The 26,565-nt window shown below is 42.9% G+C and overlaps 2 protein-coding genes across 2 annotated transcripts in view; one reads left to right on the plus strand and one right to left on the minus strand.

The window, feature by feature from the left end:
- LOC109878325 (citron Rho-interacting kinase) overlaps window positions 1–26,565 on the minus strand; it is a 119,281-nt gene that overhangs the window by 71,775 nt on the left and 20,941 nt on the right. The window lies entirely within an intron of this gene.
- LOC116368716 (uncharacterized) lies at window positions 5,786–10,722 on the plus strand. The gene is made up of 5 exons (XM_031819245.1): window positions 5,786–6,099; window positions 6,310–6,463; window positions 6,742–6,778; window positions 6,885–7,195; window positions 7,560–10,722. Exons 1-5 carry the CDS (start codon window positions 6,072–6,074, stop codon window positions 10,564–10,566), a joined length of 3,537 nt encoding a protein of 1,178 aa, XP_031675105.1. The 5' UTR covers window positions 5,786–6,071; the 3' UTR covers window positions 10,567–10,722.

Here is a 26,565-nt window from a genome sequence, read left to right on the forward strand (position 1 = left end):
TGTTTTTTTTCCATCTACAAGTCAAGTTATCAAAAGTGGAGAGTAAATCCTGGCCGTTGTCAGTTCATCTGATGAGTCCCCTAGAGGCTTGTTGGTTTGTTGATAGTGTCCATCAAAGCCTCGATGACTATACTATTTTCCCAGTCCCCCTCACCCAATGAGACTTGAGCGTGAGTACTCAATATTCTCAACTGAGCTCAGAAGAGAGTGTCAGAATCACAGAGTCCTCTACTAGTCTGATTCAGAGCATTAAGAAGCTCTCTAGCAATGACTTCCAGACTCAGGCAGAAGAGGCAGTGAGTAAAGTGCTGATGAGATCCAGTCATTCCTTTATCACACACGATCAGCCATACTGGTCTTCAGAAAAGTCTGCAGGCTGGCTTATCATCTAGCTCACCATCAGATCCGTCCTTTCAGAATCCATGTCCTCCATGTCCTCTGAGAATACAGCCTCTGGATTAGTGGAAACCTTGTCAAAGGAATGGCGACTATTTTCCAGAAAAATGAGTCCACTGCACTGGTGCTACTGGAAAAGTGGGAGAGTTTCGCAGTGCTCCACGGGGGTCTCCCAACTGGATGATACTGAATTGAGTGTTAAATATCAGAGGAGAAGCTTTGGTCAACAGCTAAGACCATCTGCGTCAGTTGAAGAACACACTTAAGATTTCTTCACAGGCTGAAGCCACCCGGATCCGAAAGGACAGAAAATGCTTCTTCCAAAGAGACCCTTGGGGAAATCCTGGTTGCTATCCAGTGAAATCTCAAACTTAGGGCGAATGAAGGATTCCAGGGAGCTCCTTCAGATCAATGATATGGTAGGAACTATGCTGAAGGAGTTGGAAAAGTGAGGATGACAGTGAACAAGTCTGCCAAGACATCCCTAGAACCTGTTCATCTTTGTCCACTTCTTTAAATGGTCGTAGTTCCTTGTCCAGCTCTTCAAAGAGTCCTAGGTCAGAGTGTGAGTTAAGAGCAACCCCCTGGCACTCCCATCCCTGACGAGTGCCTTTTGATCTGACCTGCCCCATCGTCAGGAGCTCCTGCATCGACACCAGGGTCTCTAAAATGCCAGAGATTTCTTCAAGTGACCTAAAGACAAAGATGATGGCCCACACAGATGAACCCCTGCATCGTAACAGTCCAATGACTGACAGCAGTCGACCACCGAGTGCTAAGCCTCTTTTTTCGATCCTCCACTCCGTCTTTCACCAGCAGGGAACCTCTTTGGTACCAAAGGGAGATGGGATTGACATTGAAGAGAAGGAGGAGTGTATCCCCAGCATCTCTTGCCATCTGAGGGAGCTCTTAATCACCCCGGACATCAGCAGTGCCACTGCATTCCCACTGCAGTACTTGATGGACTCCAGCAAAGATGATGCATCTGTTTTGTCACCATACTGGTGATAAGGTTGCTATCGGAGATCAACCCTCAGCCCTAGATGGACCCTCCCAACAGTAGCAGATCTGACAGAAACATCCAGCAACTCATCAGACAAGTCCTGTCTGAGTTCTGTGCTGCATCTAGATTCTCCAGGACACAGTGCATAGTCCAAGAACCTGAACATCCAAAGGGTGTATCAGAGTTGTACAGAAAAACCTCATGGAGGAAGTTTGGCTCGTATAACACCTGCAAGAGGCTATTGTGCCTCCCAGGAGAACCCTGCTTTGACAGAGTCCCTGGTAAAGTCCTTGACCCAGCAGCTGGCTACAAGGGATGCAAGGAGGGCGTCAGAACCAGCGGCCTTGCTGCTAACAAACCCATCAGAACCAGGCTGAGACAGAGAGGGGGGCTGAGCCAGAAAGGCAGAGAAGGAGCTTCCTTTGGCTTTTCAATGACCAAACCAGGATCAACTTCAAGGGTATAGGCAGGGAGTTAGCATTTGTTTTTGGTTCCAGTTAGGTGCTGATGTTATTGATATGATAAGACCAATACATGAGATAAATATGTTTTATTAATCACTAATTGTTGCCTTGGATTCAGAAGTGTTCCATTTATTTATTTATTCTCTGTACCATTTTCTTTACCTTTCTTCTGTTAGCGTTCCAAGAGAGGAAACAAAAAGGACTGCCATTCAGTCCAGGAAACAGACTGAAGATTCCCTCTACTGATGGACATTGCATAGGTAAGGACTTTAGAGCTCTGCTATAGCTTGTAGTTTGTTTAGGTGTGTGTTAGAAACATAGGTATGCCTACCAAACTCATAGCACTGTTATTTTTCAAACGTTACTATACTGCATCTCTCTCTCTCTCTCTTACCCCATCCATTTCTCTTGTGTTTCTAGCTCCAGTTGGAGAGGTTTCTCCCTCCATATCTCAGCCTGTCAAAAAACGATCCTTGATTGTCAGGGTCTTTTCAGCAATGATGAAGCCATTCAGGCGCTTCACCAAGAAGAACCTGTAACCTGTTACGCTGCATGAAGAACTACTTTTGTAACAGCAAGACTTTTGACAAGAGGAATTTCTGCATGTCTACCCTTTCAAAGTATATTTGATCAAATAAATGGCAATGATTTTACAAGAATTTCAAGTGTTTTGGAAGATTAGTAAAACTGAAGCAGCTTTTCTCAGAGAAATGCACTAGTTCCCCCTTGGTTATACATTTATTGTGTAGTTTTTGAGTTGGCAGGACTTGGGGCAGCAGGTAGCCTTGTGGTTAGAGCGTTGGGCCAGTAACTGAAAGGTTGCTAGGTCAGATCCCTGAGCTAACAATGTAAAAATATGACGTTCTGCTCCTGAACAAGGTAGTTAACCCACTGTTCCTAAGCTGTCATTGTAAATAAGAATTTGTTCTGAACTGACTTGTCTAGGAAAATAAATAAGATAACCACAGCTTGACTCTAATACAATAGTTGCTGCATAGACTGTCAGATAACCAGATGTTGTCTATTAATTTAGTTTGATTGGTAAGAGCTTATTAGCAGCAAGGGGAAAACACATAGAGGAAAATTAGCTATCTGCAGCTAGATGTTTTCTATATGTTGAAAATATAAGGTCCAAAAGTTGACAGTGTATGTCAGAGCAAAAACCAAGCCATGAGGTCGAAGGAATTGTCCATAGAGCTCAGAGACATGATTGTGTCAAGACACAGATCTGGGGAAGGGTACCAAACATTTCTGCAATATTGAAGGTCCCCAAGGACACAGTGGCCTCCATCATTCTTAAACGGAAGAAGTTTGGAACCACCAAGACTCTTCCTAGAGCTGGCCGCCAGGCCAAACTGAGCAATCGGGGGACAAGGGCAGTGCAGTGGAGCAGCAGTGCAGTGGAGTAGCTTCAACAGCCATAGGCCCAGGGATTTCACATCACATTCCATGATGAAATGCAGAATACGGCTTCACACAGAACAATCACCAAACCCATAAGATAACATGGGATAACATGGGATAACAAAGGGCTTTATAAATAAATTGTACTGATTGATTGATGATTGATTGTATGAAATGGAGTAGAATCTCCATCATATAAAATGAACATTGAGCACTGTCTCCATGGAGTACAGCACTGCAGCCTTAGGCAATGTATATTTACGTGGTGCATAACATTATCTCATATCACATGCATGGCAAAATATGATTGATGTAATTAGATGCTCTGGAGAGATCCCACCCTCCTTCCCCAACACATGTAGAATACTTAGAAACCACCAGAAACCTGTGAAATAGATCAACAGATGATGTTGTATCTCCTCTCAAGGTCTGTTGGTTTACAGTATCTCAGAATCAGGAACTGTCATATCCCATGTGATATGTCAAAACAAGTTGATGCATGTGTTATCATGGTGCATTGGGTTTGTATTTGTATTTTTTGTGGATCCCCTTTAGCTGCAGCAGCTACTCTTCATGGGGTCCAGTAAAATGTAGGCAGTTATACAATTGTAAAAACATTCCTATACATTCACAACAGATTTCACAAAATCCATGTTCCTGTTTGATTTCGGGGGTAGGCTGTCAACAGCATGTACTGTGACACTATGATATGTATTCTGATCAAGTCAACAATACTTCTAGGCATATCTGACGTCATGTATTTGATATCTTTATGTGAAGGTTAATGTCCAAATTGACATCAGTTCATTGTGTTTGAGGACGGTTCACTGACGGGGTTTCGAGGGATACGATTAGATTAGACGAGTTTAACAGTTACAGAAGAGCTCAGTAGCCTATCAGAACAGCTGCAGTATCAGAGGCGCAGAGCCTTAATTAACGGGCTACACATAATGGCTGACGACAGCCAGGTAAGGTTAATTTTAGCCTACGTTTAACGAGCTTTACAGTTGTCCTAATTCCATCTTGTTCTAATGGCAAGTCTGCCTTAAGTGCAGAAACGATGGTTGATATTAGAAAATAAGTATGATTGGAAGTTTAGGCAAGTAATTGGGGAATTGTTGTGGGATGTTAGCATAACATATTGCGCGTGTAGCATTCGTGCCATGGAGGATTGGGCAGGCCGGCAGGTTGCTACAGGATCCTAGTATCATGTATGTTATAGAGATCAGATCTGGCTGACTTTTTCACCTGAACTGCTCATTGGCTGTCCATAATGAGCCCAGCGAGCAGGATGTGTAGCTGGGCTCTGCAATAATTAGCTCCCAGAGCAATTACAAATACCTTTTGTTATTTTAATAGCGTCATTACAACTAGCAACATGACAGGCAGTCACCTCTAAGCAGGACTCAGTAGAAACGCTATGTGTTGGATTTGTCCATGTCTCGCTAAATTAACCTAGCTACCAGAACAGATGTGGAGAATTTATACTACAGTTTTAAGGGATCTCTCTGAAGGTTTTAGATGATACAATGGTGCTTCGTCCTCTGGATGAAGAACCATACATCTCGGCTTGGTTTCATTGCATTATTATTTGGGGAACGTTGACATGCCATTTGTGTTGACGGATGGATGAAAATAATGTAATTATAGTATCGTTATACATAGGTTAGCAGAAAAATCCGCATGAGATACCCATAGAACTGAGCCCTACTCCATTTCAGCACCATGCCGTGGTCTCAGGTGCTGTCCAGACTCGAAACATTTCAGCACCATGGCACGGTCCCCTGACGCCAAGAAACGTGTCAGCACTATGCAGCGGACAGCTCCATAGTGCTGAAATAGTTCAAGCCCCCTAGAACATCATTGATTTTAAATTATTCTAGGTGCAAGTGGTTATAATTTATTGCACGTCCTAGTTTTGCAGTTTTGCAACCTCAGAATTATAGCTAATGGATGGCAGCGAGTTACGTTTTTGTGCATGGCGATGAATAAGGATGCTTGATAAACCATAAATTAAACGCAAAAACGTGCACTTACAAATATTTTCGTTTGGCAGAACTTTGACAAGCTATGATCTGTTTTCTGATAACATTGACAGTTCATATAGACATTAGACTTAGGCCTAATTGTGACATCATGTGTGTATGACATCTTTGAAGAATGCCCTGGCTTGAGCCAATCGGTATCGAGTATTCAACAATGCTTTGGCATAATTCACTTCAGTTGTCTGCCGATGGTTCACTGATGTTTTTTCAAAGGAGTTATTAGTATTTCCTCTAAACAGCCTACAACAATAAGCTACACATCATGTCAGATGACAGCAAGGTATGGTTCATTTAGCCTATTTTGAGTTTAGAGGAGAAATTACTAACAATATAGTAGGTCACTACCAAAGCAATAGGTCTCACTGGTTTGATCCATGGACTGAAATCTGACCACTATTGCCGTTTTGTTTAAAATAGGAGCGAGTAAGTTGTTTCACAAAGTCAAAACCTAGGACTGATATTGACCTCTCATTTATCCACCAGAGCGTGAAATGGGAGGATCCCCCGGATGACCAAAATAAGGTTGTGGGGAATATGAAGGATGAAACAGAGACACATGAGACCAACAAGAACAGGACAGGAGGCAAGGTAAGACATATGCTGTCCTTTACACATGTTCTGCCTACTTAGGCATCACTAAATCCTAGCCTTAAAGCATTAGGAGGAGACGCTACACTGACCTTAGATCTGCTATGAGACCTATAATCTGTTGTCATGTAGGCTAAACGAAAGTCCAGTGGCCGTGCCAAGAAGACTTCCATGGAGGAGGACAGCAGCATTGGTGCAGGTCCGAGATTACTTCATGTTGGGTGCAGGTTGTGTTCAAATTCATCAGCACTGATCTGAGAAGATAGTATCTATATAGGTGAAAGCAATATAGTGGAGGCCCGCAGAGAGATGTGCTTTTACCTGTCCAGTGCAATCAAATCACTAAAGGTGAAGGAAATTAGGGATCAAGTTCAGATTAAACTTTAGATTTCTCTTTGCGGTTTCCCAGAGTCTTCTCAGACACCCGGGTGTGGTTTCCGGGAAAGGGAATCTATCATTGAGCAGCTGGAGAAGGAGGCTCAGAGGACTCTAATGCCTTCTCTCAAGATTGAGACATGCTGTGCCCCAATCCTCCTCTCCTTCCTGAGGAGTCTAACTGATGAGCAAGTCCCATGTCTTTTTCCAACCTCACATAAAACAACTCTGAATTTATAGTCACAGTACACCTTCCAACCACAAATGGGATTTTAGACACTACACCTAACATCACTGTAACCACACCCCTAACTCTTCCTGTAAATCAAGAACAAAATGTCACATGTACTTGCTAATAGCTTAATTAAATGCACTTTTATTTTCCCTAACATGGCTATCAAGTGACTCCACTAACTCAATACCAGTGTGCAGGTAAAATATGTTTCCTTTCTTTTCTTTTCTCTAGCCAATGGAGAGTGATTCAGCATGGCATGAAAAATAACGTAAGTCTCTCCACATAAGGTTCTGGTCAAAGTTGTGCGCTATATAGGGAATGGTGTCATGGAATTGCTTGATTGACAAAAACATTACTCTGTTTGTTGGCCATAGCTCACATTCGAGCAGCTCTCCATGCTGTGTCTGAAGATTGTTAAAGTCGTGACCCAGACAGCCCTCCGCATTCTCCTACCAGCGCTAGCTCGTATCATGGGGGTGAACCTGAGGAGTGGGGCAACCTCCCCAGAATCCCAGTGCTCTCTGACAGGGTCTGAGGATTCCTTATGCAGTCTGGATGAGAGAGAGAAAATGCTGCTGACCAGTGAGATGAACTACTGGACTAAGGAGAGGAGGAGGAATGGCAGTGCAGGGTGCCGCCATAAATCCACTCGCAGAACCTCATCACCATGCTGTTCGCCTAAGAGGTATGTTCACAGCAATATTTCAACTTAATAATTGCAAGACCCGACCCATACTTATCATAAATTATTAACTTGGAATTCACACCTTGTAGTTTTAAGTTCTGGTCAGAAATGTTGCCACTGAGTGGGTGGGTCCAGGTGAAAGTCATTTTTAACTGGGTAAGCCATTAAGTCATCTATGAATAAATAGATCAGGTACATGCCTTTCAGAATTAATCATATTCTGATGTCGTACAAACATAAAAATCAGGCAAGAAATCGTGTCAGTTGGCTTTAGGCTTCTAGAACTAAGGTGGTATGAGAAGTAAACCATCAGTGCTCTAATTTGGTTATTGGCATAAGTGGTGATTGTGTGTTTATCTTCAAGGTCCCAGACCTCATTGCAGAGCTTGCCTGCAACTAGAGAGGCTCCCCTCATGGAGGAGCCTCTGAAGGCTCTTTTTGGGGTAACGGAAGAGAGCCTCCTGATATCCCTGGTTGAGGGTCACTCCAACCCCAGCTCCTCCGAGTTGAGCTGTGCTATCGTGGGAGAGGTAGTACACCAGCTTAACTCTGGCCTCTCAGTGGCCATTCAGGCCAGCTCGGGGAGTTGCCCCCCTATGGACAGTCAGGACATAGCAGCAGGCAAGGAGGTCATTCGGGTAGTCTCGGTGCAGATCCTGGCCGAGCTACAGAGCCAAACGTCTGAGCCAGAGTGGGTAGGGTTTATCGAGCCCCTCATGGACCCTGTGACCGATGATGTGCTGGATGCCATTTTCGGCACAATGGACAAAATGGCACAGGACTTCAACATCCTATTGGATCTGGCCAAGAAGATGACAATCTTGGGGTCTAAATTTCTGACCAATCTTCAATGTGACCTTGATGTTGAGTGTCCATCTGGGAAAGAAGGGACCACTCACTTTCTCAAAGAGACTGGATCCTCTACCAGTGTGGTGGCCAGAAAGATTCAGACCCTCTCTAGCCCCGACTTTCAGTCTAAAGCCCTGAAGGCGGTGAGCACCATCCTTACAAGGAAAGTCAGCAGCTCTTCTGGCATGGCTCCTTCCTCTAGGCCTTCTAGTGCTGCTCCTAGCCTTACTGAAGCTCCCCTGAATACCAGCTGCATAGCCCTGACACCTGTAACCTCCACTGCCACAGTGATTGTTAAGGCATTTGTGGGAGGCATGGAGACGATAGCATCATTTGAAGGCACATGTGAAGCAGTTGATTGGCCAGTTCCTGTAAATGACCACAAAACAGGATCTTCACAGATGATAACCTTCTCTCTAGCCCGCACACTCTACGGCCGTATACGAGCAAAGCTGAGGGACCTTTTAACTCTATCCGCTCGAGAAGAAGGTGTGGCTAAGGATGCTTCTCTTCAGGAGTCTTCAGACACCCTGGAAAAGGCAACTGTTTCAACTGTTGAGGTCCAGTTACCCAGCACCGAACTTAGTAGAGTTCCCAGTGAGAGCCAACCAATACCAGCTCTCTGTCTCTCCAATCTGGATACCAGTACTCAAGAAGTTCTTAGCAGTGTTTTTTCCATCTACAAGTCAGAGTTATCAAAAGTGGAGAGTAAATCCTTGGCCATTGTCAGTTCATCTGATGAGTCCCTAGAGGCTTGTTGGTTTGTTGATAGTGTCCTATCAAAGCTCGATGACTATACTATTTCCCAGTCACCCTCACCCAATGAAGACTTGAGCGTGAGTACTCAATATTCTCAACTGAGCTCAGAAGAGAGTGTCAGAATCACAGAGTCCTCTACTACTCTGATTCAGAGCATTAAGAAGCTCTCTAGCAATGACTTCCAGACTCAGGCAGAAGAGGCAGTGAGTAAAGTGCTGATGAGATCCAGTCATTCCTTTATCACACAGATCAGCCATACTGGTCTTCAGAAAAGTCTGCAGGCTGGCTTATCATCTAGCTCACCATCAGAGATCCATGTCCTTTCAGAATCCATGTCCTCCATGTCCTCTGAGAATACAGCCTCTGGATTAGTGGAAACCTTTGTCAAAGGAATGGCGACTATTTTCCAGAAAAATGAGTCCACTGGCACTGTGCTACTGGAAAGAAGTGGGAGAGTTTCGCAGTGCTCCCACGGGGGCTCCCAACTGGATGATACTGAATTGAGTGTTAAAATATCAGAGGAGAAGCTTTGGTCAACAGCTAAGACCATCTGCGTCAGTATGAAGAACACACTTAAGGATTTCTTCACAGGGCTGAAGCCACCCGGATCCGAAAGGACAGAAAATGCTTCTTCCAAAGAGACCCTTGGGGAAATCCTGGTTGCTATCCAGAGTGAAATCTCAAACTTAGGGCGAATGAAGGATTCCAGGGAGCTCCTTCAGATCAATGATATGGTAGGAACTATGCTGAAGGAGGTTGAGAAAAGTGAGGATGACAGTGAACAAGTCTGCCAAGACATCCCTAGAACCTGTTCATCTTTGTCCACTTCTTTAAATGGTCGTAGTTCCTTGTCCAGCTCTTCAAAGAGTCCTAGGTCAGAGTGTGAGTTAGAGATCAACCTCCCTGGCACTCCCATCCCTGACGAAGTGCCTTTTGATCTGACCTGCCCCATCGTCAGGAGCTCCTGCATCGACACCAGGGTCTCTAAAATGCCAGAGATTTCTTCAAGTGACCTAAAGACACACACAGATGAACCCCTGCATCGTAACAGTCCAATGACTGACAGCAGTCGACCACCGAGTGCTAAAGCCTCTTTTCGATCCTCCACTCCGTCTTTCACCAGCAAGGGAACCTCTTTGGTACCAAAGGGAGATGGGATTGACATTGAAGAGAAGGAGGAGTGTATCCCCAGCAGCTCTGGCCATCTGAGGGAGCTCTTAATCACCCCGGACATCAGCAGTGCCACTGCATTCCCACTGCAGTACTTGATGGACTCCAGCAAAGATGATGGCATCTGTTTTGTCACCATACTGGTGATAAGGTTGCTATCGGAGATCAGACCCTCAGCCCTAGATGGACCCTCCCAACAGGTAGCAGATCTGACAGAAACATCCCAGCAACTCATCAGACAAGTCCTGTCTGAGTTCTGTGCTGCATCTAGATTCTCCAGGACACAGGCATATTCCCAGAACCTGAACATCCAAAGGGTGTTCAGAGGTGTACATAAAAACCTCATGGAGGAGTTTGGCTCTTATAACACCCTGCAAGCAGCTATTTCCTCCCAGGACCCTGCATTTGACAGAGTCCTGGTAAAGTCCTTGACCCAGCAGCTGGTACAGGGATGCAAGGAGGCGTCAAGACCAGCTTCTGCTGCAACAAACCCATCAGACCAGGCTGAGACAGAGAGGGGGGCTGAGCAGAAAGCAAGAAGGAGCTTCCTTTGCTTTTCAATGACCAAACTCAGGATCAACTTCAAGGTATAGCAGGGAGTTAGCATTTGTTTTTGGTTCCAGTTAGGTGCTGATGTTATTGATATGATAAGACAAATACATGAGATAAATATGTTTTATTAATCACTAAATTGTTGCCTTGGATTCAGAAGTGTTCCATTTATTTATTTATTCTCTGTACCATTTTCTTTACCTTTCTTCTGTTAGCATTCCAAGAGAGGAAACAAAAAGGACTGCCATTCAGTCCAGGAACAGACTGAGATTCCCTCTACTGATGGACATTGCATAGGTAAGGACTTTAGAGCTCTGCTATAGCTTGTAGTTTTGTTTAGGTGTGTGTTAGAAACATAGGTATGCCTACCAAACTCATAGCACTGTTATTTTTCAACGTTACTATACTGCATCTCTCTCTCTCTCTTACCCCATCCATTTCTCTTGTGTTTCTAGCTCCAGTTGGAGAGGTTTCTCCCTCCATATCTCAGCCTGTCAAAAAACGATCCTTGATTGTCAGGGTCTTTTCAGCAATGATGAAGCCATTCAGGCGATTCACCAAGAAGAACCTGTAACCTGTTACGCTGCATGAAGAACTACTTTTGTAACAGCAAGACTTTTGACAAGAGGAATTTCTGCATGTCTACCCTTTCAAAGTATATTTGATCAAATAAATGGCAATGATTTTACAAGAATTTCAAGTGTTTTGGAAGATTACTAAAACTGAAGCAGCTTTTCTCAGAGAAATGCACTAGTTCCCCCTTGGTTATACATTTATTGTGTAGTTTTTGAGTTGGCAGGACTTGGGGCAGCAGGTAGCCTTGTGGTTAGAGCGTTGGGCCAGTAACTGAAAGGTTGCTAGGTCAGATCCCTGAGCTAACAATGAAAAAATATGATGTTCTGCTCCTGAACAAGGTAGTTAACCCACTGTTCCTAAGCTGTCATTGTAAATAAGAATTTGTTCTGAACTGACTTGTCTAGGAAAATAAATAAAATAACCACAGCTTGACTCTAATACAATAGTTGCTGCATAGACTGTCAGATAACCAGATGTTGTCTATTAATTTAGTTTGATTGGTAAGAGCTTATTAGCAGCAAGGGGAAAACACATAGAGGAGAATTAGCTATCTGCAGCTAGATGTTTTCTATATGTTGAAAATATAAGGTCCAAAAGTTGACAGTGTATGTCAGAGCAAAAACCAAGCCATGAGGTCGAAGGAATTGTCCATAGAGCTCAGAGACATGATTGTGTCAAGACACAGATCTGGGGAAGGGTACCAAAACATTTCTGCAATATTGAAGGTCCCCAAGGACACAGTGGCCTCCATCATTCTTAAACGGAAGAAGTTTGGAACCACCAAGACTCTTCCTAGAGCTGGCCGCCAGGCCAAACTGAGCAATCGGGGGAGAAGGGCAATGCAGTGGAGCAGCAGTGCAGTGGAGTAGCTTCAACAGCCATAGGCCCAGGGATTTCACGTCATGTATCACATGAAGAGGCATGTGTGTTCTCCAGACGTGATACCTTGTCATGGACCTGCTGTTTCGATCTTCGCTCTCTCTCTCCCCCACCTCTCTCTTTCTCTCTCTCTCTCCCTCTCTCTCTCTCTCTCTCTCTCTCTACCACACCTGCTGTCTCGACCTCTGAATGTTCGGCTATGAAAAGCCAACTGATAATTACTCCGGAGGTGCTGACCTGTTGCACCCTCTATAACCACATTATTTTGTTGACTGCTGGTCATCTATGAAGAATGTTTGAACTACAGTACTTGAAGAACGATCTGGCCTTAATGGCCATGTACACTTTATAATCTCCACCTGCACAGCCAGAAGAGGACTAGCCACCCCTCAGAGCCTGGTTCCTCTCTAGGTTTCTTCCTAGGTTCCTGTTTTTCTAGAGTTTTTCCTAGCCACCGTGCTTCTAAATCTGCATTGCATGCTATTTAAGGTTTTAAGCTGGGTGTCGGAATAAGCATTTTGTGACATCTGCTGGTGTAAAAAGGGCTTTATAAATAAATTGTGCTGATTGATTGATGATTGATTGTGAAATGGAGTAGCATATATCCATCATGTAAAATGAACATTGAGCACTGTCTCCATTGAGTATAGCACTGCAGCCTTAGGCAATGTATATTTACATTGTCTCATATCACATGCATGGCAAGACATGATTGATGTAATTAGATGCTCTGGAGAGATCCCACCCTCCTTCCCCAACACATGTAGAATACTTAGAAACCACCAGAAACCTGTGAAATAGATCAACAGATGATGTTTTATCTCCTCTCAAGGTCTGTTGATTTACAGTATCTCAGAATCAGGAACTGTCATATCCCATGTGATATGTCAAAACAAGTTGATACATGTGTTATCATGGTGCATTGGGTTTGTATTTGTATTTATTGTGGATCCCCTTTAGCTGCAGCAGCTACTCTTCATGGGGTCCAGTAAAATGTAGGCAGTTATACAATTGTAAAAACATTCCTATACATTCACAACAGATTTCACAAAATCCATGTTCCTGTTTGATTTCGGGGTAGGCTGTCAACAGCACGTACTGTGACACTATGATATGTATTCTGATCAAGTCAACAATACCTCTAGGCATATCTGACGTCATGTATTTGATATCTTTATGTGAAGGTTAATGTCCATATTGACATCAGTTCATTGTGTTTGAGGACGGTTCACTGACCGGTTTTCAACAGATACGATTAGATTAGTTTAACAGTTACAGAACAGCTGCAGTATCAGAGCCGCAGAGCCTTAATTAACGGGCTACACATAATGGCTGACGACAGCCAGGTAAGGTTCATTTTAGCCCACGTTTAACGAGCGTTACAGTTGTCCTAATTCCATCTTGTTCTAATGGCAAGTCTGCCTTAAGTGCAAAAACTATGGTTGATATTAGAACATGTTAAGGGAATTAACTGAACTGAACGATACAGTTTACCACAGGTTATAAACGGAAAATGACGTCATTAGTTTTCGAACTGTCCCGTCTCTTCTCCCACCCTGGTACAAAGGCAGTATCTCAAGCCTTCCCACATCGTCCCACACCAATTTAATATAATTTATGACAGAGCCAAGGTCTTACTGTGTAGATAAGCATTCTAGCCAGTCTGACGATAAGTTCATTCATTTCTACCAAGGAACAGACAGTCATTGTTATAATTCTTGATTATATTTACACACATTATATTCAGTACTAGGATTAAAAGAAAATTCATACATCTATACAGTAACATAATAGTATTCTGATTCTGAGTCCTGATTGAAATGTATACATAATTAGTCATTATTGATAAAAAATCCCTTAACATATCCACCCTATGATTAAATATTATACATCCAACCACACATCTAGTTATATTAAAATATTAAAAAGCATACATCTATTTTTATTAGAAATATTTATTGTTATCAAAATACCACCTAACATAAACCAATTCTTGCATTCACACTGACTGTTTTAGGCCAACATCAGAATCATAACCCTTCTCATCAGAATTTTCGTTACAATCTTCATCGAAACAAGATACAACCTAACATATCTCTAAATATCAAAATGCTCTTATCAAAAACATAAGTTCCTCGCATATGAAAAATTTGGATTCATTCATCTATTTAGGTTTGAGGCATGTATTCATCCTTCCACTGGTCAGATCTTGGAATCAGTCCGTATCGCACCATCTATTTTCTCATTGATTTCTCCAGAGTCCTGGAAATGAGACCTCATACACAGGGAATTAGACAATAGCCACAAAACTAAAACAGTCACACAGGTGAAGGTAGCCCTTAACACAGTGATCATAACATTTTTCCATTTTCCAAACATACTATCAAACCAATTGAAGTATCCACCCCAGAGTTTTCTGCCAACTCGTGAGCCAGGGTGGTCAAACCAGCTGAGGCTTTGGTCACTGATTCGTCTGGAGCTGTGCCATCGAGGAACAAACCATCTCCACCCACTCTCACCCTTTCCAGCCAACAAATATATCCAAGATTAATTATATTCTGCCAAGTCATTCATTACATCTCTGGTATAATTGACGAAGCGCTGTGGATTATCCTAAATATAATTGATCCAGTTCACATTCTTATTTGAGTGTGGACCACTAGAAAATAATAATCCTGTCCAATCTGCCGGTAAAAACTGGCCATAACATCATTCCCCCACACAACCACCAGATGTCAGCCCTGGCCCACCTTACCTTATTGAAATCCCCAGAGTTCAACCAGCCTGTCAAATCAGACATGGTCTCATCAGTGTTAATATTCTCTGTCCTATTGCAGGTACTAACTTCCCCTACATATTTCCCATGAGTACTGTACCGGTCCAAACAGTAATAATCTCCTCCGGTCACTGTAAAGGGAGGAAGTCTTGATTTAAAGGGAATCTGTGGATATAAATAGCGCAAATCAATACAACTGTCATTATCTGGCATTCTTGCTTTCGTGAACAGCTTTACCATACAGGCCATTCCCCTGGGTGAATCAATTCCATCAAATGCAGAGGGGATGGTTGTCAGCTGAGGTTTGGCTGTGGCGCAGGCATAACATTTTTCTTTAGCTACTGGTCTGGCTGTATAGTGGATCCATTCTAACCAAAGATTAGAATCCCCATAACCAGTTTCTACCTCGATCACTTCCTTCAGATCTTTCGTCTTCACTATCTTCACCGGCCCTTGGCTCTGGACTAATCTGCTGTCAGTGTCTGTTGTGTCAGGTGCTCTGTATTCCTGCTGACGATAGAGTTACCACCTGGCCTAACCTCCTCTACCCGGACCCGTACTAGGGTGTCGACCAAAAAGTGGTCAAATCCAACATACCATAACCCTAGATCCTCTTTCATTAGTTTTTTAAGGGTAAACCGTATCTTTATGCAATACATCCCTCTCTCCGGATTACAGTGAAAAACTCTCACCTTCACTATACTCCACCTCCTTCCATACTGGGTGAGTGGATTCATATAGCCCTCTGAGCTATGACCTGTGTCCACGACCAACATGGGGACCTGCACCAATATATACCATAATGGCTCAGAGTCCTAGACTGCCATGTAGTTAGAGACCCCTTTTGGTCTACATAAAACTCCATTGAGACATCCTTACCAACCTCTACTCTAACTTCCTGTCTACCCAGATCTAGGGATCTCTTATGCTTGTTTGGAACAAAATCCTCATCGTCTAAACCATGGGTCAAATTACCACTCTCCGCATACTCAGGTGGGACGTGCTGTATCAGGAATATGGCACCTACGATAAGACAGCTCAGACCAAACAGCACTCCGATGAAGCCCCACCCTTTTCCCGGAAAACATATCAGCAGCAAGAGGCCAAGACACACTTTAATTTCTATGAACGCTCACAGCTGGGGAAAAGTCAGGTATAAGGGAATCTTCAGTAGGAGTTTGACCCCCGTACCCTAAAGGTTGCGGTTCCTCTCCTACCTCTGTGATTGTTCGTCAGTGTCAGTGTGTCCTACCCTCCTACAATGTGTGATATGCACCCCGGGAGCTCTTTCGGCTATCCTCACCGCGAAGGCAGTCACCAGGAGTACTTGGTATGGCCCCTCCCAACGGGCTGCTTCCCGTCTATTCTCCTCGGGGACTGAATCACCTTATCCTGTAGTTCACCTGTAGTGCATAAATCTCGGACATACAGGTTTGGTTAACAAACAGTTTCTCATATGTTCTATCTGATTATATCTTTAACTTCTATGCCTACTTATTAGCTACATGTTATTATTATTATTAGTTTATTATCCAATAGGCCACTAAGTGTCCTATCCTAGACCACAACTTACCCATCCCCCTTTTGATATCTGGCTCTAAATAATGACTTAGGTAAGATTAGTAAATGATCCTTATGTTCTGACATTATCATGTCTGTCCAATTCTCCCTTTGGCGTCCAGTCATATCTATCCTGTACCAATTCTCTGTCAAGTGGCTTATCTACTTTTAAAAGGTATCTGTGTTCATTTCCTCTCTGCTCTGTAACAACTATATGTTGCTTCCAAATTTTAACTAAATGTCTCACTGTTTGGCTTTATCTAAAGTCATTGATAAAAAACATTTTTTTTAAAAACATGTCTATGGTGTCAATTTCTAAAGTCCTTATACAGGTTAATTAAGGTTCTTGATCCTATCCCTAATCCTGAATCACCACAGATGTCATATATCCCTGTCAAACTTTAATACTATTTAAATAAAAATAAATATTTTTAAATAAAAATATTCTAATATTCTAAATATTCTAATATTAATTAAAGCCAAAACGAATGCTAACCATATCCTATCTCTTTCCTGTGTTAATGAAATCTCCCCTTCGGGAATCCACTGTATTTTATCTAAAAATAACATGAGTTAAACTTAAAAATCAGTCACATCAATAATTGAATATATGCTGCCTAGTTTGAGATACCTTATCTACCGTAATTTACCATCCCTAAGAACTGCAACTTATTTTCATAAATAACTTTAATACTTATAAAATCGCCTTTTCTATCATGTATTTTCCTGCCCTATTGGCTTAATAACGGTGTTCTGTCCAAACCTCAAAGGACCATCTTCCCCCATTTATTATCCATGATTAATATGATTTCTGTTCCTGTTGCAGTACTATAAACTCCATTATAATAAATTTACTTTAAAAACCAATATCACCCATGTTTACAAATTCATTATTCAAATGGCTCCCCCCTGCAGCTGATCAGACCAACTGGGAGAGCCATGGAAACTTGGTCAAAGGTTACACCACCCCTTTACATTCGTGTTCCATACCATATTAGACATATTAAAGAACCCTTTATCTTTAAAAAAAAATGTATTCACTTGTCTAATTTAAACTCAGAAAATAAAACTCCTAATATTCCATATGTGAGTATACCCCTTTAAGATATCTTGTCTCTGGGAACAGGGAAATCTCCTTAACCTAAACATTTACTACAAAAACAAAACCTTATGATAATCCCCTCAAATCATTAGTTTTAATATTAGTTCAATACTCCCAGAGCTTAATTGACCATTCAAGTTATCTTGTACGCATAGAATTCCCTTCCTGTCTTCCCACGCCTAGTTAATATCCTATTTGTACAAGATCACCGTCCTCACAGTCCTATCCCCCAGCACCTACTTTTATACTGTTATCAGTATAAAAGACACCTGTCCACAACCTCAAACAGTCACACTCCAAACTCCACTATGGCCAAGACCAAAGAGCTGTCAAAGGACACCAGAAACAAAATTGTAGACCTGCACCAGGCTGGGAAGACTGAATCTGCAATAGGTAAGCAGCTTGGTTTGAAGAAATCAACTGTGGGAGCAATTATTAGGAAATGGAAGACATACAAGACCACTGATAATCTCCCTCGATCTGGGGCTCCACGCAAGATCTCACCCCGTGGGGTCAAAATGATCACAAGAATGGTGAGAAAAAATCCCAGAAACACACGGGGGGACCTAGTGAATGACCTGCAGAGAGCTGGGACCAAAGTAACAAAGCCTACCATCAGTAACACACTACGCCGCCAGGGACTAAATCCGGCAGTGCCAGACGTGTCCCCCTGCTTAAGCCAGTACATGTCCAGGCCCGTCTGAAGTTTGCTAGAGAGCATTTGGATGATCCAGAAGAAGATTGGGAGAATGTCATATGGTCAGATGAAACCAAAATATAACTTTTTGGTAAAAACTCAACTGGTCGTGTTTGGAGGACAAAGAATGCTGAGTTGCATCCAAAGAACACCATACCTACTGTGAAGCATGGGGGTAGAAACATCATGCTTTGAGGTTTTTCTGCAAAGGGACCAAGACGACTGATCCGTGTAAAGGAAAGAATGAATGGGGCCATTTATCGTGAGATTTTGAGTGAAAACCTCCTTCCATCAGCAAGGGCATCGAAGATTAAATGTGGCTGGGTCTTTCAGCATGACAATGATCCCAAACACACCGCCCGGGCAACGTAGGAGTGGCTTCGTAAGAAGCATTTCAAGGTCCTGGAGTGGCCTAGCCAGTCTCCAGATCTCAACCCCATAGAAAATCTTTGGAGGGAGTTGCCCAGCAACAGTGCCAAAACATCACTGCTCTAGAGGAGATCTGCTTGGAGGAATGGGCTAAAATACCAGCAACAGTGTGTGAAATCCTTGTGAAGACTTTGACCTCTGTCATTGCCAACAAAGTATTGAGATAAACTTTTGTTATTGACCAAATACTTATTTTCCATCATAATTTGCAAATAAATTCATAAAAAATGCTACAATGTGATTTTCTGGATTTTTTTTCTCATTTTGTCTGTCATAGTTGAAGTGTACCTATGATGAAAATTACAGGTCTCTCATCTTTTTAAGTGGAAGAACTTGCACAATTGGTGGCTGACTAAATACTTTTTTGCCCCACTGTATTTAATATCCCCTCTTAATCTCGAGCGAACATGCCTCTCGTGATTAAGTTTAGTTAATTTACGGTAGTGCACGTTACCTCAGGTTTTTGCGAACCTTCCCAGTGTATATCGGTCATACAAAACCCAGTGTATATCGGTTATACAAAACCCAGTGTATGTTGGTCATACAAAACCCTGTGAGAATAGTAAAGCTCCCATTATTGATCAATTCTAAACATTTTAGAACATCAAATCAAAGATAACTTAAATCATTCCCCCTCAGAATCGAGAATATAGGCTACTGACCTTGTCGCCGACTGGGAAAAGCAATGTTCGTTGGATCTAGTCACCGTCCCTGTCGGTCTGGGGTGTACACCGGCCTGGTCTTTAACCTCAATTCAGAGGCCAGGTCTTAAATACCGCGACCAGACCCACTCGTGCACGATTTTCGGCGTACGACCTTCAGATGACAGAGACGGGTATTTTAGATCCCGGTTCGAAGGACCAATTGTTAAGGGAATTAAATTCAAATCAAATGTATTTATATAGCCCTTCGTACATCAGCTGATATCTCAAAGTGCTGTACAGAAACCCAGCCTAAAACCCCAAACAGCAAGCAATGCAGGTGTAGAAGCACAGTGGCTAGGAAAAACTCCCTAGAAAGGTCAAAACCTAGGAAGAAACCTACATGTTTTAAGAAATTACGAAATTCCTACATGTTTTAATACCCAATTAAATTAAACACTCTGTCCACTCCTAAGAATTTGTAAGACTCTTATTTGCATAAAATGGACAGAGACCAGTCTCAAAATCAATCTGTAGAGTTTATTCTCGAGAGTACTGAACATGATACAGTTTACCACAGGTTATAAACTGAAAATCATTAGTTTTCGAACTGTCCAGTCTCTTCTCCCACCCTGGTACAAAGGCAGTATCTCAAGCCTTCCCACATCGTCCCACACCAATTTAATATAATTTATGACAGAGCCAAGGTCTTCCTGTGTAGATAAGCATTCTAGCCAGTCTGACGATAAGTTCATTCATTTCTACAAAGGAACAGACAGTCATTGTTATAATTCTTAATTATATTTTCACACATTATATTCAGTACTACGATTAAAAGAAAATGCATACATCTATACAGTAACATAATAATATTCTGATTATTCAGTCCTGATTGAAATGAATACATAATTAGTAATTATTGATAAAAATCCCTTAACAGAAAATAAGTATGATTGGAAGTTTAGGCAAGTAATTCCAATTGGGGAACTGTTGTGGGATGTTAGCATACCATATTATTTTTGTGACATCTGCAGATGAAAAAAGGGCTTTATAAATACATTTTACTGATTGATTGATAATTGATTGTATGAAATGGAGTAGCATGCTTGATAAACCATAAATTAAACGCAAAAACGTGAACTTACAAATATTTTCGATTGGCAGAACTTTGACAAGCTATGATCTGTTTTCTGATGACATTGACAATTCATATAGTCATTAGACTTAGGCCTAATTGTGACATCATGTGTGTATGACATCTTTGAAGAATGCTCTGGCTTCAGCCAATCGGAATCGAGTAATCAACAATGCTTTGGCATAATTAATTCATAATTCGTTCATATTCACTTCAGTTGTCTGCCGATGGTTCACTGATGTTTTTTCAAAGGAGGTATTAGTATTTCCTCTAAACAGCCTACAACAATAAGCTACACATCATGTCAGATGACAGCAAGGTATGGTTCATTTAGCCTATTTTGAGTTTAGAGGAGAAATTACTAACAATATAGTAGGTCACTAACACAGTGAATAAGTTGTTTCATAAAGTCACAACCTAGGACTGATATTGACCTCTCATTTATCCACCAGAGCGTGAAATGGGAGGATCTCCCGGATGACCAAAATAAAGTTGTGGCGAATATGAAGAATGAAACAGAGACACATGAGACCAACAAGAACAGGACAGGAGGCAAGGTAAGAAATATGCTGTCCTTTACACATGCTCTGCATACTTAGGCACAGATCTAGGATTAGTTTACTATCACTAAATCCTAGCCTTAAAGCATTAGGAGGAGATGCTACACTGACCTTAGATCTGCTATGAGACCTATAATATGTTGTCATGTAGGCTAAACGTAAGTCCAGTGGCCGTGCCAAGAAGACTTCCGTGGAGGAGGACAGCAGCATTGGTGCATGTCTGAGATTACTTCATGTTGGGTGCAGGTTGTGTTCAAATTCATCAGCACTGATCTGAGAAGATAGTATCTATATAGGTGAAAGCAATATAGTGGAGGCCCGCAGAGAGATGTGCTTTTACCTGTCCAGTGCAATCAAATCACTAAAGGTGAAGGAAATTAGGGATCAAGTTCAGATTCAAATTTAGATTTCTCTTTGCGGTTTCCCAGAGTCTTCTCAGACACCCGGGTGTGGTTTCCGGGAAAGGGAATCTATCATTGAGCAGCTGGAGAAGGAGGCTCAGAGGACTCTAATGCCTTCTCTCAAGAATGGGACATCCTGTGCCCCAATCCTCCTCTCCTTCCTGAGGAGTCTAACTGATGAGCAATGTCCCATGTCTTTTTCCAACCTCACATACAACAACTCTGAATTTATAGTCATAGTGCACCTTCTAACCACAAATGGGATTTCAAACACTACACCTAACATCACTGTAACGACACCCCTAACTCTTCCTGTAAATCAAGAACAAAATGTCTCATGTACTTGCTAAAAGCTTAATTAAATACACTTTTATTTTCCATGACATGGCTATCTAGTGACTCCACTAACTCAATACCAGTGTGCAGGTAAAATATGTTTCCTTTCTTTTCTTTTCTCTAGACAATGGAGAGTGATTCAGCATGGCATGAAAAATAATTTAAGTCTCTCCACATAAGGTTCTGGTCAAAAGTTGTGCGCTATATAGGGAATGGTGTCATGGAATTGCTTGATTTACAAAAACATTACTCTGTTTGTTGGCCATAGCTCACATTCGAGCAGCTCTCCATGCTGTGTCTGAAGATTGTTAAAGTCGTGACCCAGACAGCCCTCCGCATTCTCCTACCAGCGCTAGCTCGTATCATGGGGGAGAACCTGAGGAGTGGGCCAACCTCCCCAGAATCACAGTGCTCTCTGACAGGGTCTGAGGATTCATTAGGCAGTCTGGATGAGAGAGAGAAAAGGCTGCTGATCAGTGAGATGAACTACTGGACTAAGGAGAGGAGGAGGAATGGCAGTGCAGGGTGCCGCCATAAATCCACTCGCAGAACCTCATCACCATGCTGTTCGCCTAAGAGGTATGTTCACAGCAATATTTCAACTTAATAATTGCAAGACCTGACCCATACTTATCATAAATTATTAACTTGGAATTCACACCTTGTAGTTTTAAGTTCTGGTCAGAAATATTGCCACTGAGTGGGTGGGTCCAGGTGAAAGTCATGTTTAACTGGGTAAGCCATTAAGTCATTCATCTATGAATAAATAGATCAGGTACATGCCTTTCAGAATTAATCATATTCTGATGTCGTACAAACATAAAAATCAGGCAAAAAATCGTGTCAGTTGGCTTTAGGCTTCTAGAACTACGGTGGTATGAGAAGTAAACCATCAGTGCTCTAATTTGGTTATCAGGCTCACTAATGACCCAGATTAGATACCAGTTGGTCACATTTGCATGGCATAAGTGGTGATTGTGTGTTTATCTTCAAGGTCCCAGACCTCATTGCAGAGCTTGCCTGCAACTAGAGAGGCTCCCCTCGTGGAGGAGCCTCTGAAGGCTCTTTTTGGGGTAACGGAAGAGAGCCTCCTGATATCCCTGGTTGAGGGTCACTCCAACCCCACCTCCTCCAGCTCCTCTGAGTTGAGCTGTGCTATCGTGGGGGAGGTGGTACACCAGCTTAACTCTGGCCTCTCAGTGGCCATTCAGGCCAGCTCGGGGAGTTGCCCTCCTATGGACAGTCAGGGCATAGCAGCAGTCAAGGAGGTCATTCGGGTAGCCTCTGTGCAGATCCTGGCCGAGCTACAGAGCCAAACGTCTGAGCCAGAGTGGGTAGGGTTTATCGGGCCCCTCATGGACCCTGTGACCGATGATGTGCTGGATGCCATTGTTGGCACAATGGACAACATGGCACAGGACTTCAACATCCTATTGGATCTGGCCAAGAAGATGACATTCTTGGGGTCTACATTCCTGACCAATCTTCAATGTGACCTTGATGTTGAGTGTCCATCTGGGAAAGAAGGGACCACTCACTTTCTCAAAGAGACTGGATCCTCTACCAGTGTGGTGGCCAGAAAGCTTCAGACGATCTCTAGCCCCGACATTTCAGTCTTAAAGCCCTCAAGGCGGTGAGCACCATCCTTACAAGGAAAGTCAGCAGCTCTTCTGGCATGGCTCCTTCTTCTAGAACCTCTAGTGCTGCTCCTAGCCTTACTGAAGACCCCCCTGAATATCAGCTGCACAGCCCTGACATCTCTAACCTCCACTGCCACAGTGATTGTTAAGGCATTTGTGGGAGGCATGGAGACGATAGCATCATTTGAAGGCACATGTGAAGCAGTTGATTGGCCAGTTCCTGTAAATGACCACAAAATAGGGTCTTCACAGAAGATAACCTTCTCTCCAGCCCGCACACTCTACGGCCATAGACGAGCAAAGCTGAGGGACTTAACTCTGTCCGCTCGAGAAGAAGGTGTGGCTAAGGATGCTTCTCTTCAGGAGTCTTCAGACACCCTGGAAAAGGCAACTGTTTCAACTGTTGAGGTCCAGTTACCCAGCACCGAACTTAGTAGAGTTCCCAGTGAGAGCCAACCAATACCAGCTCTTTGTCTCTCCAATCTGGATACCAGTACTGAAGAAGTTCTTAGCAGTGTTTTTTCCATCTACAAGTCAGAGATATCAAAAGTAGAGAGTAAATCCTTGGCCGTTGTCAGTTCATCTGATGAGTCCCTAGAGGCTTGTTGGTTTGTTGATGGTTTCCTATCAAAGCTCGATGACTATACTATTTCCCAGTCACCCTCACCCAATGAAGACTTGAGTGTGAGTACTCAATATTCTCAACTGAGCTCAGAAGAGAGTGTCAGTATCACACAGTCCTCTACTAGTCTGATTCAGAGCATTAAGAAGCTCTCTAGCAATGACTTCCAGACTCAGGCAGAAGAGGCAGTGAGTAAAGTGCTGATGAGATCCAGTCATTCCTTTATCACACAGATCAGCCATACTGGTCTTCAGAAAAGTCTGCAGGCTGGCTTATCATCTAGCTCACCATCAGAGATCCATGTCCTTTCAGAATCCATGTCCTCCATGTCCTCTGAGAATACAGCCTCTGGATTAGTGGAAACCTTTGTCAAAGGAATGGCGACTATTTTCCAGAAAAATGAGTCCACTGACACTGCTACTGGAAAGAAGTGGGAGAGTTTCGCAGTGCTCCCATGGGGGCTCCCAACTGGATGATACTGAATTGAGTGTTAAAATATCAGAGGAGAAGCTTTGGTCAACAGCTAAGACCATCTGCGTCAGTATGAAGAACACACTTAAGGATTTCTTCACAGGGCTGAAGCCATCCGGATCCGAAAGGACAGAAAAGGCTTCTTCCAACGAGACCCTTGGGGAAATCCTGGTTGCTATCCAGAGTGAAATCTCAAACTTCGGGCGAATTAAGGATTCCAGGGAGCTCCTTCAGATCAATGATATGTTAGGAACTATGCTGAAGGAGGTTGAGAAAAGTGAGGATGACAGTGAACAAGTCTGCCAAGACATCCCTAGAGCCTGGTCATCTTTATCCACTTCTTTAAAATGGTCGTAGTTCCTTGTCCAGCTCTTCAAAGGGTCCTAGGTCAGAGTGTGAGTTAGAGATCAACCTCCCTGGCACTCCCATCCCTGACCAAGTGCGTTTTGATCTGACCTGCCCCATCGTCAGGAGCTCCTGCATCGACACCAGGGTCTCTAAAATGCCAGAGATTTCTACAAGTGACCTACAGACAAAGATGATGGCACACACAGATGAACCCCTGCATCGTAACAGTCCAATGACTGACAGCAGTCGACCACCGAGTGCTAAAGCCTCTTTTCGATCCTCCACGCCGTCTTTCACCAGCAAGGGAACCTCTTTGGTACCAAAGGGAAATGGGATTGACATTGAAGAGAAGGAGGTGTGCATCCCCAGCAGCTCTGGCCATCTGAGGGAGCTCTTAATCACCCCGGACATCAGCAGTGCCACTGCATTCCCACTGCAGTACTTGATGGACTCCAGCAAAGATGATGGCATCTGTTTTGTCACCATACTGGTGATAAGGTTGCTATCGGAGATCAGACCCTCAGCCCTAGATGGACAGTCCCAACAGGTAGCAGATCTGACAGAAACATCTCAGCAACTCATCAGACAAGTCCTGTCTGAGTTCTGTGCTGCATCTAGATTCTCCAGGACACAGGCATATTCCCAGAACCTGAACATCCAAAGTGTGTTCAGAGGTGTACATAAAAACCTCATGGAGGAGTTTGGCTCTTATAACACCCTGCAAGCAGCTATTTCCTCCCAGGACCCTGCATTTGACAGAGTCCTGGTAAAGTCCTTGACCCAGCAGCTGGTACAGGGATGCAAGGAGGCGTCAAGACCAGCTTCTGCTGCAACAAACCCATCAGACCAGGCTGAGACAGAGAGAGGGGCTGAGCAGAAAGCACGAAGGAGCTTCCTTTGCTTTTCAATGACCAAACTCAGGATCAACTTCAAGGTATAGCAGGGAGTTAGCATTTGTTTTTGGTTCCAGTTAGGTGCTGATGTTATTGATATGATAAGACCAATACATGAGATAAATATGTTTTATTAATCACTAAATTGTTGCCTTGGATTCAGAAGTGTTCCATTTATTTATTTATTCTCTGTACCATTTTCTTTACCTTTCTTCTGTTAGCGTTCCAAGAGAGGAAACAAAAAGGACTGCCATTCAGTCCAGGAACAGACTGAGATTCCCTCTACTGATGGACATTGCATAGGTAAGGACTTTAGAGCTCTGCTATAGCTTGTAGTTTTGTTTAGGTGTGTGTTAGAAATATAGGTATGCCTACCAAACTCATAGCACTGTTATTTTTCAACGTTACTATATTGCATCTCTCTCTCTCTCTTACCCCATCTATTTCTCTTGTGTTTCTACCTCCAGTGGGAGAGGTCTCTCCCTCGATATCTCAGCCTGTCAAAAAACGATCCTTGATTGTCAAGGTCTTTTCAGCAATGATGAAGCCATTCAGGCGCTTCACCAAGAAGAACCTGTAACCTGTTACGCTGCATGAAGAACTACTTTTGTAACAGCAAGACTTTTGACAAGAGGAATTTCTGCATGTCTACCCTTTCAAAGTATATTTGATCAAATAAATGGCAATGATTTTACAAGAATTTCAAGTGTTTTGGAAGATTAGTAAAACTGAAGCAGCTTTTCTCAGAGAAATGCACTAGTTCCCCCTTGGTTACACATTTATTGTTCCGTTTTTGAGTTGGCAGGACTTGGGGCAGCAGGTAGCCTTGTGGTTAGAGCGTTGGGCCAGTAATTGAAAGGTTGCTAGGGCAGATCCCTGAGCTGACCATGTAAAAATATGACGTTCTGCTCCTGAACAAGGTAGTTAACCCACTGTTCCTAAGCTGTCATTGTAAATAAGAATTTGTTCTGAAC

This window comes from Oncorhynchus kisutch, linkage group LG3 (assembly GCF_002021735.2).
Source record: "Oncorhynchus kisutch isolate 150728-3 linkage group LG3, Okis_V2, whole genome shotgun sequence".
Classification (NCBI taxonomy): Eukaryota; Metazoa; Chordata; class Actinopteri; order Salmoniformes; family Salmonidae; genus Oncorhynchus; species Oncorhynchus kisutch.